This window comes from Calliphora vicina, chromosome 1 (genome assembly GCF_958450345.1).
Source record: "Calliphora vicina chromosome 1, idCalVici1.1, whole genome shotgun sequence".
Lineage (NCBI taxonomy): Eukaryota > Metazoa > Arthropoda > Insecta > Diptera > Calliphoridae > Calliphora > Calliphora vicina.
The window spans coordinates 161,719,953-161,741,547 of NC_088780.1; the positions used below are offsets into that span (position 1 = coordinate 161,719,953).

Consider the following 21,595-nt stretch of genomic DNA (forward strand, 5'->3'; position numbering starts at 1 on the left):
CTGCTACTGCCGTCAATCCATAGTTAATAAACTAAGTAAGTGCAACAACAAAATAAATTATAAATAATAGTAGAAAAACTTGAAATACCGTCAGCTGTTTTGTTGTTTCGTGTATGTGGGGTATAAAGTGTTGCGGTGTAGATTGATATGGCCGCATGGTATCGGGTTGTATTTATGTTGTTTAGGTTTCAATTTTATTGTTTAGAGCACAAGTTCAACACCGCCTTACTTCAGTTAGTAGCTGCTGCCGCTGTTATGTTTCTTGTTGCTCGATGTGTTTTAGCCAGTTTAGTTTGAGTCTTTAGTTCGTCACAGTTAAACTTTCATTTATATGGGTTGTGTAGTACGTACATGTGACTGAGACTGCGACTGTGCATGGTTATGGAGAGATAGACTATATTATTATGATATTATTGTCAAATTGTTACCTCATTGCCAGTTGGGCTGTTGCCGTTGCCGTTGGCTACATAATTTGGTTAGTGTTACTTCATACAGCTACAGCAAACAATTTTAGCAACAACTGCATCATCCCATAACACACTCAGAGTCATACCTACCTACATACAAGTTTGAAAAGTCAACACAATTGAGACTAAAAATTTGTCATTACATATTTTAATTTTATGTGCGTTTGGCTGACGGACATTCAAAGAGTATGACTAAATTATGATAATTAATATTTTTGTTTGTTTTCTGAACAAAATTTCAATTTAATTAGTTGGATAGTTAATTTCTTAATGATAAACATTTACCTGTGTTTATAAATATGTACAACTGTAGGCATAGTTATTTATGAACAAGCGCAACAGCCTTGATAATATAGATAGCACAATTATTTAAAACATGTGTCAACATCATTCATTACTATTGCATTTAACATATTAATATACATACGTAATTAATTATTAAACATTATACACACTGCAATTAATCAATGAATATATAAAAATAGTACACATTGAAGACACTTTATGAAATACTTATTAGTAATACGTAATTGCAAATTATAATTTGTTTTGTAATCAGCTACGATGACAGCTGAGAAAAGCAGGGAAACCGGAAATAGAATTAATGTTTTAAATTATTGCTTTTATGTAGATTCCAAATATTTAGCTATTTTGTTAAATTATTTAATTAGTTTTCCACAGCATTACAAAGTTACATCCAATATTTTTAAAGAATTTTCGAATGATTAGTTTTTTCCTAGATATAATTTCAAATTCAAACATTAACATTCGTCATATTATTGGCAGTAGCTACTGTTATCCAATTTTTATTTTACTAGAAAATTCCATAGGAATGTTTTACATATTTAGGTAAAAAAAATTTAAAAAAAAAAATTCAAAATATAAAAAAAAATTTTCAAAATGATATTTTTTTTAAATTTATTAGTGAAAAAAATTTTATGGCAAAATTTTTCTTTAACTTAAAAAAATAAATTAAATTTATTAGTGAACAAAATTTTATAAAAAAAAAATTTGCCATTTATGGGCCGATTGTCTCGATTTTAAATAGCAACCGAGCCGGGAAATTCCCGATATATTGGCATATGAATCATGTATATAAGTTATTTGGGGGCTACGGAAAGTTGATTTCAACATGCAGAAGGACAGACGGACATGACTACATCGACTTCGCTATCAAACGGAATGACAAATGTATACTAGGGCGAGTCGATTTGTAGGGACGCAAAAAATCGCCCAAGTGACAAGGAAAATCGTATTCTAGGGATCAAAATAAGAAACTTTGCCTTTACTGGGGGGTCCCCATACAAAAATTTAAAAAAAATCATAATCATTTTTGGAACTTTACATGAAACAATCAGCGAAATGGTCGTTTTGGAGTTTATTTTTTTTTAATACAACTTAATAATAGAAAAGAAACTGAAAAAAATTATTCTTTGAAATCTTTATTGCTCTCAAGTCTGAGCAATTTCGCACGGCTCTATGATGTCGTCATAACAAGGTCTACATTTTCTGGTATAACTCGTTTGGAAACGCTAGCTAGCAATTGAACATGTAGTTCCGTTCATTGTATATGTGACGGAAAGATTGAGATTTACATAACCTTTAATACGTTTATATATAGCGTTTCAATCGGCTTAGTAGTTTCGAAGTTATAATAACAAATTGAAGCAAAAAATATATTTTTTACGTGAAAATAGCAAATTTTTTGTTTTATAAAACTCATGAAAAATCGAAAACGGCAACAAAGTGAGATATCGATCATAAAAATCGATTGATTCTTTTCGAATTTAATTAAGTGAATTCGCTCATTTTCATATTAAAGTTGGATTTTTCAAAATTTGAAATTTGGGTCAAAATAAAATAATAACATCAGAATTAATTTTAGAGGTATGGATGGTTACTTGGGCAAAGTTTTTTATTTTGATCTCTAGAATACGATTTTCTATAAGCTATACCGTTTTTGAGTCCATCCATTTTCGAAATATCGGTATATCTCGAAAACAAGAGCTAACCTAAAAAACGGTTAACACGTACTCGAGTTAGTTTAATCCGCCGGGTGACCCGCTTGACATTTTGGTATTTTAGCTTTTTGCAAGTACAGGAACGGGAGCGAAAAATTTAAGGCCCTTTATATTTATTCGATTGATTTTGTTTAAGATTCCATTTGATTTGAATTGTAATTAATAAACAAAATAATAACTTTAGATATTATAGAAATATTTAGAAACCACTCAGGACCGGGATAATAAAATTTTGAAAACTAAAAGAGTACTATATTGGGCTATACCGAATCTTATACTTTAAAAGAGGTATTCGAGAATTTCCAGTTTTTAAAAAATTTATTTACATTGTTGGGTAAAAAAATACTCAGATTTTCAAAAGTCCCATGTATATCAAAATCGGTAGAAATAATTTTAAACTTAAATTTTTTGTCCACATTTTTTGTTTACCAATAATTTTTTTTTTAAACAAAAATTTTCTATTTTTATCTTAACATATATTTTGGTGAAGGGTTTATAAGATCCGGCACTGACAAAAATCCCAATAATGTTTTAATTAATATTATTATAATTATGTAGGGTAGAAGGGGGACCATACGCCACTTTATTTTTGAGGCGTATGGTCCTTTTGTTTCTGTTTCGGATACTTAGATATGTTGGCTTTAGTTTTGATCATTTCAATCTCGCCTATCTCATCTTAATATACATATTTTTTTAACATTTCTACACTGACCAATAACGGCGAAACCACCCCACGCATGAGGTAAATACGTCAAAGGGGTGGGGCAGATTTGTCATTTGTAAAATAAATCAAAAAATATAAACGTAATTTACTGTTTTATTCTTTAATTCACAAATCAAAGTTAATAAACTAGATATTTATTGTTTATTTCATATAACTTAACAAAAAAAATTAAAGAAATTGTGACTGAATTTTTCTATATTTTATTAAAATTTTGCTCTACATCAAAGGGATTCCTTGTATCTGCCGAATGTGCCCCAGGGGAAGTTATGATGTTTAATATAAATTTTTTTCGTACTTTAAATTAAATTGTCGAAAAACCTATTGTCACTTATTGTTCACTATTATTGACATGCTATCACCAAACAATATCTTTTTTGTATCACAAAAACTAAAGAAGTTAGCACAAAAAATTCACACGCTGAAATATTTTCAAAGATTGTTGAAAAGCCATTAATAGCGTCTACCTTACATCATATGTAAAATTAAACTTTCCAACTTTCAGGGATGATAAATAATCGGTTAACGAAAACATAATTTGATAATGTAACCAAATCGATTACTCGGTTTTTAAGTTATTCGGTGTTGGTAGATGTGCCCTTATGGCGAATGATCCCCCTTTTACCCTACATGGTTGTCGCTATATGATTAGCAATATCATTGATATTGAAAGATGTGTTTGTGAAAATTCTAACTACAATTAAATTATGATAACTATGACAAGATATTTTCATATTTATAATCATGAAATGATCACAAATTTTCCGTAATATGATTGTGCTACTTCCACAATATGATCATATCAGCTGTTATGTTTTTAGATAATGGTTGGACGCAAAATTAATTCAACTTCCCTTAATATGCTCTAAGTCTTTTTCTATTTCTACTTATATAATTAATTTAAACTTTTTCAACTACAATATTTTCAATAATTTAAACAACAGAACTAAAGTATTTGTAATAAACTTTTTGAAAGCTTATACATATATATTTTTCAGTTTTGAATAATTATATTAAACTTTTATAAATGTGTGTGCTATTTATATGGCCATGACTGTACGGACATGAGTATGTATCACCATATTACATAAATCAACCATTAAAAGAAGATACCAATGAATGTGTCTTGTTTGTAATAAAATATATGTGGGATATAAATGTTTAAAGTAATTTAACACAATTACGGATTAAGGAAATTAAAAAAAAAAAAAACAAAAGTCTAGTGTAACTATTAGTAAGTGGCACAGATTTTTAAGAGATAACATATTAAGTTAACAACCAATTAAGATGTTGTGAGGAATTTGCTCTAAATTAAATTTCACACAATTTTTATCAGGGTTTGCTACAGATACCTCTAAAATACTCTTTCAGCTCAAATACCGTCACCGCTAAGCTACCGTTACTAAAAAATTTGCAATTAACGTTAATAAGCTACTTCGAATTAGCGCTAACGTTGCCTTGCTTTTTATTAATTAGTTTTAAGAAGAAATCATACATTTTACTTATAATTTAAGAAATAGAACTTATTAGGGAACCTAAATAAAAACAAAACCAAAAGTGTTTACATGTTTTAAATATAAATTGCTTTTTTTACTCTAAACAAAATATCTCCGGATAAAGAGGCGCTAACGGCGTTAATACCAAAATTTACTTTTAACATTTTTTTCCGCATTAAAAATAGTTTAGTGATTTATTATGCCAAACGAGTTTATTGAATGGAATTTTAAAGCACTTTTTTATGGAAAAATCAATTAAGTAAAATTGAAAGTTTATACAAACAGTTGGCTACATATTTACATTTAAACTATTTCTTTGTTTTGTTTTTGATACAATAAATATGTATCTTTATTGTCATGAATTTGTTTTTTTTTTTTGCAATAGAAATGTTTAGATGTCCAATCTCTGTGGCTTAATTGAATTCTTCCAACCCACTATCAATTTAAAAGAACATCTATCCACATTCTGATTTGCATTTGCATCCAACCACATGAAGAATACAAAAAGTTATAAGTAATAATTTAAATATGTATACAATTTCAGTTTCAATTTCGTTTGCTTGATTGTGAGACAGGGAGAGACTTGTATTTTTTTTTTCTGTTTTGTTCTGTTCTGTTCTTTTCATTTGATTTGTTTGAATTCACGTATTCTTTTATAATGAACAGGGCTGCGATTTTCATGCTCGGTGGTTTGCTCGGTTCAGAAGTGAAGATCATGAATTGGAGGCATTACTACATGGAGATTGATGTCAAACTCAACATTGGGAGTTACTCAAAAATCATTGGGAGTTACTCAAGCAGCAATTTCAAAACGTTTACGAGCAGCAGGATTCATTTGAATTGAATTGAAGCTAAAAGACCTTGAAAGTCTGAAATGCTGCTTGAAGGCTAGAAAAGAAAATAATTTGTGAACCAAATCATTAATTGCGATGAAAAATGGATCCATTTTGATAACCGAAGCGTAAGAGATCCTATGCGAGCTGAATCCACAACAAAGCCAAATAATCACCCTTAATCTACTTGGCGTCGTCGACATCGTCGTCAATATTGAGTCAAAAAATGGTATGTGTTTCTCCGAAATCGATAACAATTGGTAAATTTTGACAGAATTTTATACTTTTATAAGTCGGGTTAAAGTACAAAACGCTGTCAAAAGTTACCAATTGTTATCGATATCGGCGTAACATATACCATTTTTTGACTCAATATTGACGACGATGTCGACGACGCCAAGTAGAATAAGGGTGAATACTCTTTATTTGGTGGCACCAAAAGGGCCTATTATGAGCTGCTGCAATCTTGACAGTCCATCACAGGGAATCTGTACCGAACGCAACAAATTCGAGCATTGGCAGAAAAACGCCCAGAATAAGCATGTTCGAAATGATGCTTGAACGGCATAAAAGAAAATAAGTTTTGCATCAAATTATTACCTGCGATGAAAAATTTATTCATTACGAATCGACAGCAAAGCCAAATATCCATGGCGCTAAGGTAATGCTCTGAATTGGGATCAATTATGAACTGCTGGCATCTGGCCAGACCATGATAGTCAGCCACAGGGAACCAGCACCGAATGCTACTGATTAGTGATAAAAAAAATTCACCCTCCTTATAGTCCAGACCTTGCCTCGTTAGACTACAATATGTTTCGATCGATGCAGAACTAGAGTTTCCAAAAAACCAAAGAATTTAAAAACCGCGATTTCGCGAAATCGCGGTTTTAAAAAATTGAAAATATTAAATATCAAGTGTTATTGAAACAAAATCAGTGGATAATATGGGAAAAGCTAACAAATTTGAAATTCAAACTTGATGGGTGTCCAAGAGGTTAAAGGAAAATTGTTACATTTTCTTTTAATTGTACTTTTTTAATATATTAAATTAGTTAGCTTATATACATTAAAGTTGGCTAATATCCTTCTCAATAAAGAAATAATCAAGAATAGGGTCTCAATGGTATTATGATACCAAAAAAGCAGAACTAAACCAAACTAAGGAGTACTTTTTCGTTCTTCAAAATGGTACTTTTTGAATTTTCTATAATATTGATTTCAAACATGACGGGGGTTCAATTGTGGAAAATTGGTACTTTATCTTTTAATAAATTAGTTATTATTTAATTCTAATAATACGTTTCGAATGAGCTAGTATCCACATTACAATGAACCAATAAACTTGAAACTAGAGACATGTTATCCTGAATTATTATTAATTCACAAAAGGAGACTTAATAGTACTATTTCTTTTTTCTAATTGGGGTGGCGAAGCGCACCGGGTCAGCCAGTACTCCATACTTTTATTGGATATTTGAAAATAACAAAGTCTTTGTTAAAAACACTTTGCATTCTTTTTTTTCAGGAAATACTTGGATGAAAAAGTTTGTTTTTCATTTCTAAATTTTTAATTCTTCTACTGAAAATAAATTAAAAGTAAAAACCGAAGAATAATTGTCGGTTTTAGGCCTTGAAAAACCGCGGTTTCGGTTTCGATTAAAACCGAAACCGCAACTCTATGCAGAACGCTCTCTTCTCTTTTCCAGTTTCAGTGTATAATTCTCTATTAATGCATATTTTTGAGAATATTTTACATTTTAGCGTATATTTCTGCATATTTTTATTAGTGCATGAAAATCTCAGCCCTGATAATAAACAAAACAAAAAAAAACTTAGAGTTCATCAAGTAATCAAGATGACAAAAATTATAAAATAAAATTCAACACAATGATAACAAACACACAACACAAACTTATGAATTAAAGATAAAGATAATAAATCTACTAAATAACAATAAATAAATACTCGTACAAAACTGTCTTGTCTACAAGTAAATGATACTAAAAGAGTTTAGGGACAGAAAGTATGAAGGGAAAAGTGGGGCTGTGAAGAATATTCAAGTATTAATGTAGTTGTATGAAAAGACGAAAAAAAAGCTTAAATGAATTAAATGAACATTTATTAAAGTTAATCTCATAATAGAGATAAATGACAAATGTAGTCATTTAACACTTGAAAAGAATTGAACATTATAAATTGTTTAACCGCAAAGTTGAACGTAGTCTAAGTGTTCCATGGAAAATTTGCCTTGATGTACATACATATATTCCAGCTTCAATAGTTTTTTTTATGAATAAGTATTTGGTTATGAAACTTAATTTAATCAAGATAAAAGAACTTAAAAGTGATTTTGAGTTTTTAATGAATTTTAGGATTTCTACCATTTTAATTTAAATCGTCATCAATATTAACTTATTTTTCAAAATACTCTCCACACGAGGTAGCTGTAAGCATTCTCCATCAGGAAATTCAATATCTTCTTTAGGCATCGAAAACTATTGTTGTTTCAACTAAGATACACTGAAGCATAAAGTTGAAAGTCTGAGACACTTGATTTAGCCATCATAATGGTGCTTTAATGACAGGTTCCTTTTGAAAGAAACATATAGGAAACTGTTTTCAGGTGATAAATATACCTAGAACAAACTTTTTTGTGGACCTCATGATAAAAACCGATGGAACACATTGACCAAAAGTTTTGGTGAGCAATGGGTGTGCTTCAGCGGCACTTTTTTTTAAATTAAAGAAGTTTTGTTGGTACAAAATTCAAAATTTTCGAAGCAAGAAAAAACTTTGTAGTCTAAACTATAATGTTCAATAACTAAGTGAGAATTTTTTCACTAATAAATTTAAAAAAAATTTTTTTTAAAAAATTCAAATTTTTTTTTACATAAAAATATTTAAAATTTGTATTTTAAAGAATAATTTGAAGGGTATATAAGATTCGGCACAGACGAATATATTTCTCTTACTTGTTTTAAAACACTTTTAGCACACTTTCATTGTTAAAAAGTTTATATTTTGCACAAATCAAGAAAAACTATTTTTGGAATTTCTGTCATGTAACCTTTTGTCATTGTAGAATTTAAAGTACAGCTCAGAGTACATTTTTATAAAACTCTGTTGCCTGGAGAAAATTTAAAAGGTACCAACAAGTTACTAACACATGTTTAGAGTTAGGTACTTTTTTACTAACACATATATAGAGTTACGTACTGTTGTCAAAGAGTCGGACTACTTGTTATTCTTTGAATATAATTTTAAAAGTCACAAATACTAAATAATTTACTTAATATTCAAGCAAAACAAATTACTATTACATTTATATGTACAACAAGATTAAAAAATAAAATTTATTTTTATAAATTATTTTGAGTTGAAGTGCAAACAAATGTTTCCCTTCTCTAACAATCTGTCCCCCTTGCAACTGAAAACTACAAACGTTTCTAACGTCCAATAGTTTATTTATAAAAAGCTGTTTTTTACATTAATTAATCTTACAAATTCTGTGTACAATACAATTGTAATTTTTCTTTTATTATTTAAAACTAAATAAATAAATAAATTTATTTGTTTATTTATTTTAAAAATATTTACAATTGGCGGATTCAAAAGGTCTGCTATTAGGTCGTATTGTCATAATGTCCTAAAATATTTTTTTAGTATAAACAAATTTTTGTTGTGTTTCAAACAAAAAAGTTATAAAAACTAATAAAACTTGTTGAACTATGTTCATGGTTTTGTTATAAAATAAGCAATCACAACAACAATTTGTTTAAACTAACATAATATTTTAGGACATTATGACAATACAACCTAATAGCAGACCATTTGAATCACCCAAATATTTGTTTTCGAAATGTTTAAATTGCTACACATAAACTAGTAGAACAACTTTCTACTTAAATTCATCTTTTCTTTAGAAACAAACATTAAATTTAATGTTCATTTAGATGCAAATTTTTAACAAACAATTTCTTTTATTGACAGTAAATCCCAAAAGTGTCTAATATGAAATATATTGATTGTTAAGGTGAGATTGTTAATAAATATTTCAATAAAATTGTTTCTTGTTTGAGTTTTGTTGTTTGTTTTCGAACATTATTTTATACGTTTCATTATACATACATTGTATTATTCATTTTAAGATAGAAGCATATTTTTTTTATTATATATAAGAGATAGAACGATAAAAAGAAATCAAACAGACCTGCTTTTCAATAATTTTATTGATTGAACTTTAATATTGTACTTTAATATTGTAATAGTAAAAAAAATAACTTTAAATTTTGTAACTATTAATTTAGGGTGCAACTATTTATCAACAACTTCTGCAGATGGCATTTGCAAGCAGAAATTCTTAACAAATTCTGTTTTACACACAATTTATGTACAATGTATCTGTTTCAAGGGCAACATCTTAACTCTTCATTTTAATGACTACAATTTCATCTAATTTCAATTTAAATTTAATTTTTAATCGTAATTATGTTTAAATTATAAAACACTACCTTGATATATAGAACCTGCAGGTTAAATAGTGCAAATATACACATTTGCCATGATTTTGATTTTTTTTTTTTAATTTGCTCTGTTAAAGCAACATTTGATTTAACAATTATTTTGTTCGTTTTCATTTAGCCAAACAAACAAATGCTTTAACATCAGTGATTATATTGTATTTTAAAAAATGCAAACAGATGAAAAAAACGTAGCAAAATATTTATTGTCTCAATGTTCAAAACGATGCAACAGGTTTTATTTAATTATGAAAGCCATTTAAAAGAAATTCATTCACAACGAGGATATAAAAATCATACAGGTAATGAAAGTGCAGATACAATGTTATTTTATCTATTTATTTTTATTGTTTAATATTTTATTCAAAAAGTGTAAAATATGAAATGAATTGTTTGTTTGATAGTTTTTTGTTATGTTTTTCTAGTTTTTATATAAAAATTATAGTTTTATGGCCTGGAATTATTTCAAATTAACTTTAACACATTAAAAAGTTTTGCTGGTGGGAAAAAGGAAAGGCCAGCAGGAAATGTATAAAAACTGCTAATTGCCTGAGAAATCATGTTTAATTGGCATTTTTACAAATTGATAATGGCCACAAAGGTCAAATGTGAACTTAATTGAGTATTATAGGGCTGGATTTACTGTTGTAACATTTCATACGTGTACAGTGGCGCAGCTAGCTGTGGTCTAAGTGGTTCTTGTTTTCACAAATTTAGTTATCTTACTCTACTATTTACTTAAATATTGCCTAAGTATTGACTTGATGATCTAGAGCAGTGGTTGGCATAAATATAAAACATGCTATTCACTATAATTCTCTGTTGTAATATGACCAGCTATAGATCGTATTCATTAGTGGCATTTCAGGACACTGAAGGGACAGTTAATAATGTTAACTGGGACTGCAAGCAGAGAAAAGACATGATCACACTGTCATGAGGCTACAACCATAATATGGTCATAACTTGTTTTTTTATAACCGTATTATGGTTGAGCTTCAATTACAATATGGTTGGGCCCAATAATTTTATGGGTCGCCTATAGGGTTTTGAATTTCCCGACCTATTTTGATTCCCGGAAATCGGTAAAATTTTTCTATACATTCCCGGGTACCCGAATATTCCCGAAATATATAATAATGTAATCTATGAATATTATAGCAAAATTTCATATACAAATTTAGTGTTATAATCATTATATATAGAGCTTCGTATTAATTAATTCAATTTGAGCTTAATTCACTAAAATTTTAATCCGTAATTAAAAAATGTCAGCCTTTTATTTCATAAATCCATTCCCTATCTAAGCTTCATTTAAATTAAATTAATTTTGAAGTTAATTAATCAGAATTTATTCAAACTTTGAATGATTAAATTTTTGGTTGATTCAAATTGAGTTAAATGTTTTTGCTTCATTCAGTTTTATTTAGCTTTTAATCATTTTCAAAATGAATTGAAAAAAATTGCTTAAGCCTTCTTGTAAAAGGAATGAATTCAATACATTTAACTGAATAGTTAAGAGATAAAATTTATGTTGATCTCGAAAATTTCCATATTATTGGATTCAAAGGTGAATTTTTATAATACCTTTGTTCTACTAGTGTTTTCTGGAATAATTCGCACCGGTCAATCTTGACATTGAAGATTATTCACCTTTATTTCTAGTTCGCGCAGTTTTACATATGCTTTTTCGAAAATTCATTCGAAAACCCCCGATATAAACGAAAAACTGTAAAAAAAAACATTTTTTTAACTTGTTTTCTTTGTAGTTTCGTCAGTTTTTAATTCCCGGGAATCCAGACTAAAAATCCCGGGAATCGGGTAGTGAAAAATTGGCAAAATTTTCGGGAAATTTGTCCCCGGAATTCCCGGAATAAAAACCCTGGTCCCCTATTATGTTTTTACATAAACAAGTTATGGATGATCTGCAATCACGATATGGTTAGGCTTAATCATATTACGGTTGTTTTGATACCACCATGTTATGGTTGTGCTACAACAATCATATCAGTTATCATGTTTCAACATAACCATATTATGCCTGAGGTGAAATTAAAATATTGTGGTGCAATCATTTTATGGTTTTTCTTGTATTATAATATGGTATTGTATTATAAAACTGTGGTTAGATAGGATGATATTATGATATTTGATGATACACATTAGTAATATTATGGTCATATACGAAATTTGACAGCATCCATAAAATGCAATCACAATATGACGCTATTTATGGTCACCACAATCATGTGTTTTCTTTAAGTCTGGTGTAATCCAGAAGATCAATCGATTGATATGGACACTACTGACGAATCAGTCAATATGACCACTCGGAGACCATAAGGTCCATTGTGATTCCCTTGTAGAGTCTTATTAAGAGAAAAAGTGTGCCCTTCCTGAAAGAGGGAAAAAGAAATTTAGTGTTTTAGAGATAACAAAAGGAGAAACAAAAAGAGAAAAATCCAAATCAGCATGAAGAGGAAAAAACAAATTCAAATGGATTTGAATTCGTATTTTGAATAGCCAAAATATTACCCAGATAAAACCTAGTATGTCTCTCAATTTACAGCCAGCAACACTCTCAAAATTTATCCAAAAATCTGTTACCTAGCCATTTACGTTTATGTCTGTATAGTCTCGGGCAGTTGCACGTAATGTGCTTTACTGTCTCCAACTCCCCTACATTCCCACACATCCTACAAAAATCTTGTGTGCCATTATCTCATTAACCAATTGAGCAGTGAAAGGTTATCACTCCAACTCGAATTCCATTCACCTATTCAACCCAATTAGCGTTTTGGTTGCCTTTGCATCCAGTTTTCACCAAAAGGCCTTGTACACTTGACAATCCGTCCTACTATTCTAGGATTGGTTGGTGGAGTCACGGAATCTTTCAAATATTAGCCTGTAGTAGTGACATATTGGAGGTTATACACCCCGATCCCTAGTACCATGGTTTATGTCAGATCCATGACAAGCCAGTTCATCTGATCCTAATTACCCTGGATGTTACAGTGTCCTGGTACCCAACAACTCTTCGAAAGCTCTCCTGCAGACTTCCACTAAGCTAGAATGTATTAAATGACATTTCAAAACCCTAACTTCTGCCAGACTCTCCAAATAAATAATCACTACAGAGTGACTTGTGCTATACACTCTGTGGCTTTGCAGATCGGGATGATCTCTGCCTGAAAGACACTGCACTCGTTAGAGAGTCTATATGATCGTTTAATATCTTTTTCGCTAACCTTTATACAATTTGAATCGAAAGATTTTAGATTTTAAATCACAGCAAAAATTTATTCATTTTATTATAAAATTTTAAAAACCGGTTAACCGAGTGATAAAACCGGGATTAATCAGTTAATTAAAAATCAACAATTTAAATTAAACGGTTCACAAAAAACCGAAATTTCAAACTTTTTTTTATAAACACTCTTAAAAAACCATAAACAACGAGATGAAAATTCAAAACAATTTGATCATTATCTCTATATTTATGTAAACAGAATAATAACAAAAAAAACTGCTCTGAAGTTACACCTATGTTTTGACATTTGGCAGAAACACAAACAAGTGTAATTATACAATATCAGCTGTTTTATCTAAAACGGAAATTTCTAACATAAATAAAATTAAAACATCCAACTAAGGTTTTAATTTAAATATTTGAGAATAATAATTTTGGTTAAAAATATAAAATCGAATAATCACTATTATTTTTCAAATTCGACACCAATAATGCATTTTTTCCTTTTTTGTTATTTGAACAATAGAATTTGTCATTTAAATATTTTTATAATTTTCTGATTTTATTCATTTTGTTATCTCTAAACTGGTATATACATACAGACATAGAAAGACCTTTAGAAGAAAACAAAAGAAGAAATATATATAAAAAACATTAATAGTTTTTCAATGACTTTATAGAATACCAAGTATGAATAGTATTTTGCATTGATTGGTTTTGCCCGTTTAAAAAATTTAAAAAATAATAGTAAAAAAAGAGTTTATTTTGTTGCGGTTTATTGGCAGTAACTAAAATAAGTACATGTTGTAGAAACAAAATCGCATAAAATTACATACTATATACAATTTTTTTATTTTATTTTTTTTTTTCTGAAAATTAATTACTTGTACTTAAATCAGCATATAAATGTACAATATTCACTCACGTCTCTGGCAGACTTGTATACGAGGAGTCAGTTAGAAAAAAAGAAACTGGTTTTTATACTCCAACTTGATCGGTTGGTTTTTTGGATTTTGATGATTTACAGCAAACTAAGTAAATTCATAACACTCCTTCCCAGCAGCAAAAACAACAACGAAACTACACAATTGTTGTAATATTAATGTTACACAAAGTACATACAATACGTGAATAAATACAATACAAAAACTCCAACGACAAGAACAACAACAGGCACAAATTACATAAAACAAGTAAAACAAACAAACAAAAAAAAAATATAATAAAAATAAATAAAAGCAAACACGTCGCGTTGCTGTCGTCATAAAATTACAAAATTTGAGAAGAAACTAAAATAAATAATTCTAAAATTGAAGATAAACCCAAGATAATTTAGCAATAATGATAGTCTAATGACATCTATTATTTCTTTATAGAAATACGACTCGCACAAAATTATAATCATACAAATCATTTAGCAGATGGATATCAAAAAATAGCTTTGTATTACATTCTCCTTCAGTTCATTTGATTTATTTTGTTGCCCACAAACAAAATATGGTTTTAATTATCTAATTTTTTGTATATTTTTTGGTTAATCACAAAAATAAAATCCCACAACAACCAACAAAATATAATATGTATTACTCTGTTAGTTTCATTTTTTTTTTTAAATTTTTGTTAAGCATTTTTGATAGGTTCTAAGAACATTATTTATTTAGATCCCCCTGCTTTTTTAGAAAAATTTTATCAGTCTTTTAATTAAAAAATTCAAAGAGTTTCAGATTAACTTTAAAAAATATTTACTTATATTTTTTAAATAAAAGGTCCTTATAATAATTTTCCTTTTAAATGTCATTATTCTACTAAATCATTAACAACTTGTTTAAGGCAGTGATGTTCAAAAATAAAAATGAAGATATTTGGGGAGAGAGCTACCCAGCAAACATAATGTCAAACACTTAAAATAACAACAAAATGAAGAAAGTTTGAATTTAGAATTTTTGTCAAATAAAACCAATTTATTAAATGAATATAATTTAAATTTTATGGAAATGAAAGAATATACATTATACGGCCGAAATACTCTAAAATTTTTTATTTATTTTTAACTTTGTTTTTTTGTGTTCAATTGTAATTGAAACGCGTGTGTTTGCTATGCTTCATCCAAAAACCAACCAACAACAATGCTTATTGAATTTCTGAAAAAATGAGACATTTATTACGCTCTTTAAAAGAGCGTAACAAATGTGTTTAAATTTTTTAAACAATTGTTGTATGGGATGAACATCACTGGTTTAAGGTTACTGCAATTTGCATTTATCAAAGTTGCCAACAAGTTATTGAAGTTTTAAATTCAATCCTAAAATTCTATAGAATTCCCTAAACCTAAAATGAAAGAGTTTTCTTTCATTGGAAGACAAGTTTAAAAAAAAAAAATTTCCCCACTTTTCTTTGAGAAAACATTTAAAAATTCAAATTTTTAGGTTTTATTTTGAAACATTTGCACAATATAAATTTATTCAAAGTATCAACGAATCAAGCTAATATCAGATACTCTGTTCCAAAGTGAAGCGTACGTTCTGCATTTATCAAAATAGAATCCGGAGGGGGAAGGTCTGGACTATGAAGCGTTTGAGGCAAAACTTCCCAACCACTTCATTCTAAATAGTTTTAACAGGTATTGCAACATATCGTTGTCATGATGGAATATTACGGTATTCTGGTATAGGTTCCCTGTGATGGTCTGGTCTAGATTTTAACCGCTCATAAATAATAGGACCATTTTAGTCCCACCAAATTCACAGTATTACCTTAGCGCCATGGATATTGTTTGGCCAGTCTTCACATACGCTTTGGGTTATCATAATGGATCCATTTTTCATCGCAAGTAATGATTCGGTGCCAAAATTATTTTGTTTTATAACATTCAAACATCATTTCAATATCGTCTTTCACTTTCATTACACTTTAATTCGTATAGTATCAAATTTCCCTGCTTTTGGGTGAATCCTGCTGCTCAGAAACTTTTTAAAATTGCAGCTTCAGGAACTCCGAATGATTTTGCAAGCTCTTTTTGAGTTTGACAACAATCTTCATGGAGTAATGCCTCCAATTTTTTTTGGCTGAACAGGGCTACTTTAACTTTCTTGTTAAAATAACTAATTCTGAATCGCTGGATGGAACTCAACTCTGCGGCACTTTTTTTTCAAATTGAAGAAAACTTCCCGCATATGATTCATTGTTGGTAAGTTCTTTTACACAAAACCGTATTCAAACGCTATATTTGGTAAATCCCACATGTTTAAGTCATACACCCAATAAAAAATAAATTATTTTAAGAAAATTAAAAAAATTTTGAAATCAGAAAGAAAATAGCTGATCTTTATTTGCTTAAAATCAGGACTGAGATTCTCATGCACTAAAAAAAGGAATGCACTGTAAATCGAAAAATACATACATATGCTCAAAAATATAAGGAATTGCATTTTTTCGTATAAATGCGTAAATATAGAAATAAATGGGTTTTAAAATGTAATATATTTACAAAAATAATACATATTTTTATGAATTAAATTTTAATTTGTATACATATGTACATAAATATTTATTATTTTTTTTTAATTTGCCAAATTTTTTTATTAAACTTGAAAAATCTTAAAATATGCAAATTATATGCGCATAAATCCATAATATACAAAAATATACAATTTGTAAAATATTAAAAAATATGCAACATCAAATCGATGACAATTTGGAGCAAATCTTTTGATTTGGAAAAGTAATTGTTTAGTCGAATTGACTACAAACCCTGCATATAAATATTGAAGGCGTTTTATGCAGTTTCCAATGTTAGCCCTCTTTTCATACTATTATGAATACACTTAATATTTATACAATATTTCGCATAATTATAAGTTATTAATATTAATATATTTTGCAATTTTAAATGAGCGTGATGAAATTATAAACAAGTTGGATTACTAAAATTTACATAAAATATTGAATTTAAATTGAAAAATGCATACTGTAGCATGTATTAAAAAAAATGGGTTAAGAAAAGAAAACTTATTTGTTTTAAAAAATTATATTTAAACAAAATTTTGCAAATAATTTGTTATTCCAGAAAACATTTACGTTAACCTCTAAAATAGTATAATTCAAATTTTTATTTTATTTTTAATAAATATTTGAAGTAAGGTTTGAAATTATTTTAATATCGTATGAGAAAATTATAGGAAAACTAATTTAGAAGAACTAAATTTTACTGCCTCCTTTTCTCTACTAAGAAATTCCGTTATTAATGATATTCATTTATTTTGTTTATAAAATCCTTTTAAATTTTTTTTGTATTTTACTATGACAGGGGTAGCTATGGCCTGATACAAGGTAAAATGGCTAGATACAAGTACTCTACTTTTTCTTAAATAATAAATGAGTATCAAAAGGGTTTATCACAAAAACAAATTTCCGAAAAGTTTTCAATATGCAAATCGGTGATTTCTAGAATAATAATTCGGTAAAATAAGAGAGTTATCACAAGCTGTAGAAGCAGGTTTATGTGTTCGGAAACCATCAAAGAAGCCGTTTATTTCTCCAAAAATTGGCAAGGCCAGGTTAGCTTTTGCAAAGGTACAGCAACAGATGGAGTCTCCATAATGGTGTGGAGCTGTTTTGCATACGCTGGAGTTGGATCAATTCACCAAATAACAGAAAATTTATCTATATATTTATACAAGTTTGTAATGCTGCCTTTTTCAAAAGAAATCATGCCTCTAGTTTGGGTTTTTCAACATGACAATGACCCAAATCATATTTCGAAACTTGCTAAGGAATCAATAGTTATAGTAATGCGTGACCAGCTCAATTGCCTGACCTTAACTCTATTGCAAATCTTTAGAGCATCATTGATCGCAAGATAAAAAGGAATTCTAGGACGAACAAAAATACAATTTTTAATAGTATTCTGGACGCATGGAACAAAATTTCTAAAGATAAACTTTTGTGACACAAGAACAAAAGTTGCGTTAGTTTTGACCGGTTTTTACTTATTTCGCTATTTTGAAAAATATCTTTATACAAATAAATTATACATTTTTGTGTATTTACGTTTAATTTACATAAAGTGGTAAAGAAAAATGTCCCGTCTAAGTTTTTTGAAGGGCCTATATTTGCCGATTCAACTTTCTAACTTCTTGACTATATAGTTTGTACTTATTTTTTGCAGAGTTAATTTGAAATAATTTTCTATTTTCTTTTTAATTTCAGCTAACGACTCTAAAGCGGTAAGTGAAATTTTCTAATATCAACTATGTAATCGTACATTCGTTGTAACGGTACAAACGGTGGAATTTAAAATTATATTTATCTAGCATTTGACATAGGTATTGTATAAAATTTTATATAAATATGAGCGGTTGGTATAGATATCAATAAATTGGTTTTTCAAATATATTCCTGTTCTTTTTAAATCAAAATATAATGTTATACTCAAATTTCTCTAAAACATGTTCGAAATCCATCTCATGGCTAAAAAGCATTTGGCAACTCTAGTTGACATTTTACCGTTATGGGTTGGGTGGTGGTGGGTTAGTAAGTAGCAATAGATTGTTTACTGATTTAACCATTCTTAAGATACACACACAAATTCTAATAAAAAAACGTACCTCATGAGCCTTGGGATGAAGATGTTGACAATTGTGTGACTGGACAACATGAATGGAATTTATCAATAACAGTAGCAAAACACTGGACAACATAAATGACAAATGAGACGGCCAGCGGACAGGTACTGCTATCATGTTTCCGATATTCCTCAATAGAAGTGTGCGTAGGTGGTGTTTGTGATGTTGGTCATTTGACGAAATGAACTCTTGAGATTTGTGTAACAACGTCTGTGCATGGTGACGGTGATGATTGTTGTAATAATGGTGTTCTTGATGACTGCGGCAACGACTAACCTGTTTTAACTGGCCTAGAGTAGTTGATGGTGGTGGTGTCGTATTTTGTTCTTGCTGTTGTATTTGAGGCAGGTAAAGTTGTTGGCACATTTTTTCGTTCTTTCCTTCTTCGTTTTGCTTTGTGATTTTTAAAGCTTCCAAGTATTATTTTTCTTTATTTATTTTATGGAAACAAAGTTACCGGAAAATACATAGGGCCAAGATTTTGTAATGTTTATATTTTATTTTCATTATTTTGTAATTTTGTTCTATTCTAATCAAAATTGATTTTGTATAACATTTAGTTAATTTTTCACTTAAGGTGCGTGTAACAACCACTAACTGCTTTATATTTTATGCAGCGGCTGCATCTCAAACAATAATTATTATTTAGTAGAAAAATAGTATATCTTGGTGACAGCTGTAAGATTTTCTAGCTCTTTATAAACAAACAAAAACGCTTCACACCACCACCAAAGTTGGTAACAATAACAACAATGATAACGTACAAAAAATATGTAATTACACCAACAATATAATATACATTAAACTGAATTCTATTTTTTTTTTATTTTAATTTTTCTTGTTTTATTTATTAAATGTCACATTCACATGAACTCCGGCAACAATAAAAAACTACACACAACATAAACGACCAACAAGACAAGAGCAGCGACGACTACGACGTTGGCGACTGGGATTGCACGACGAAAAAACACCCGCTCGCTGCAGCACTCACACACAGCTGTAAAATATTTACATTAACAACAAATTAAACGATTTTGCTTAACAGGCCGCCTCTGGATTTGTTTATATATTTTCTTATTATGCTTTGCACTTTTTTCCAGTTTAATCGAAATGTTTTAATTTCTTATTGAAATTTTTAATCTTATTAAACAAACACACGTCCGTTTTCATTCACGATTCATAAACAAATGATGAAAAAAACAACAAAATTTTTTTATTTGTTTGCGAAAACTATACAAACAAACACAAGGTTGTATATCAGCAGTGTTACCATTGTGCTAATGAAATTTTAAATTTATTCATTTTAAAGTTTGCAGTTATTTCGGTAACGGTAATTTAGCGCTAACGGCAAAAATTATACAGATATGAATCAGCTGGTTTCAGCATTATGAAAATAGAAAAATAACAAAAGAAAATTTGAAAATGTTTGTGGTTTGAAAAGACAGACAAATATATTTCACACTCGTTGAATATTGAAACCATAGAGAATTATACATAGAGACGAGACACTACGATTTGTCAAACAAAAACACAACAAAAAATATGTTTGATACAACAACAAAATACATTGACTAGAATCTATTTTGTTGTTGTGAGAGATAGGTTTTTGACAATTACGTCTCGTCTCTATGTTACCCTATGATTGAAACCATTTAAAACTTTTCTGACAACTGTCATTTGTTGCATATCTTAATAAACTGTGGCTAACGGTTTTTGTTCTTATTTTTATAACGGTATTTTAATTATAACGGCAATTTCATCTTAAATTAAATTATTAATAAAATTTTGAAAAATTAAAAATAAGTTGACATGACGATATTTTGAAATGTTGTCAATATCAATAAACCTAATTATTAAAATAAAAATATGTATTTTTATATAATAAACTACTTATAGAATTTACGATCGGTAACGGTAGTTGCGCTGAAAGATATTTTAGGAGTAACGGCTACCTTACTTTTTTGCTAATAAACATTATATAAATTGATTATGAATAAGGCGGTAAATATTAATCCAAACAATTAATATTGGTGGGTATTTTGACGAAATTTTCTTCTGATTATCATATTGGTAATAAATTATTTAGTTCATGAAATTGTTTTCTTTGGAAAGACTATTTTATTTATTATTTTACTTCCATAGGGTACTCTAAAATATGAACTTAGTGAACTAAGCTACTCATATTTTAGAGCTTTTTTTTAATAAAATATGAACATCTTATTTTTGTCTGTTTAACGTATTTTATTTATCTACACAGAGTTGAAATATAAATCAACAGGGTAGTGGCTAAATTCTAATTCAACTGATTAATAATTTTTGGACTTCCCTAGATGTAGATGGGAATTAGATGCCATTAACAAATATGAACAGTCTTGGAAAAGTGAACTGGCCTGGTTTTAATTAGTTAATATTATCGCGAATGCACTGTATATTATTTTAAATAACATACTGTATGTAAATAATATTTAAATTTTGAAATGCCGAATTCGTCTAGAAATATATACGAGATATATAAACATTTTGTTGTGGACATAAAAAAGAAAGTATTCAAAATAATTACCTTATCCGTTATTGTTATGGCAACTCCTTTGGTTGTACTAAACAGCTGCTGGCAGTTTCACTGAACGTACATCATCCACAGACAGGGTTGCAACTTT

The 21,595-nt window shown here is 28.8% G+C and overlaps 1 protein-coding gene across 1 annotated transcript in view; it reads right to left on the reverse strand.

Moving 5' to 3' along the window:
* Invadolysin (leishmanolysin-like peptidase, invadolysin) overlaps positions 1–20,108 on the reverse strand; it is a 46,258-nt gene extending 26,150 nt beyond the window's left edge. Inside the window, exon 1 of the mRNA XM_065516438.1 lies at positions 18,918–20,108. Within this exon, the coding sequence (XP_065372510.1) occupies positions 18,918–19,301 (384 nt within the window). The 5' untranslated portion in view covers positions 19,302–20,108. The remainder of the gene's footprint in view (positions 1–18,917) is intronic.
* Between the last annotated feature and the right edge of the window lie 1,487 nt (positions 20,109–21,595).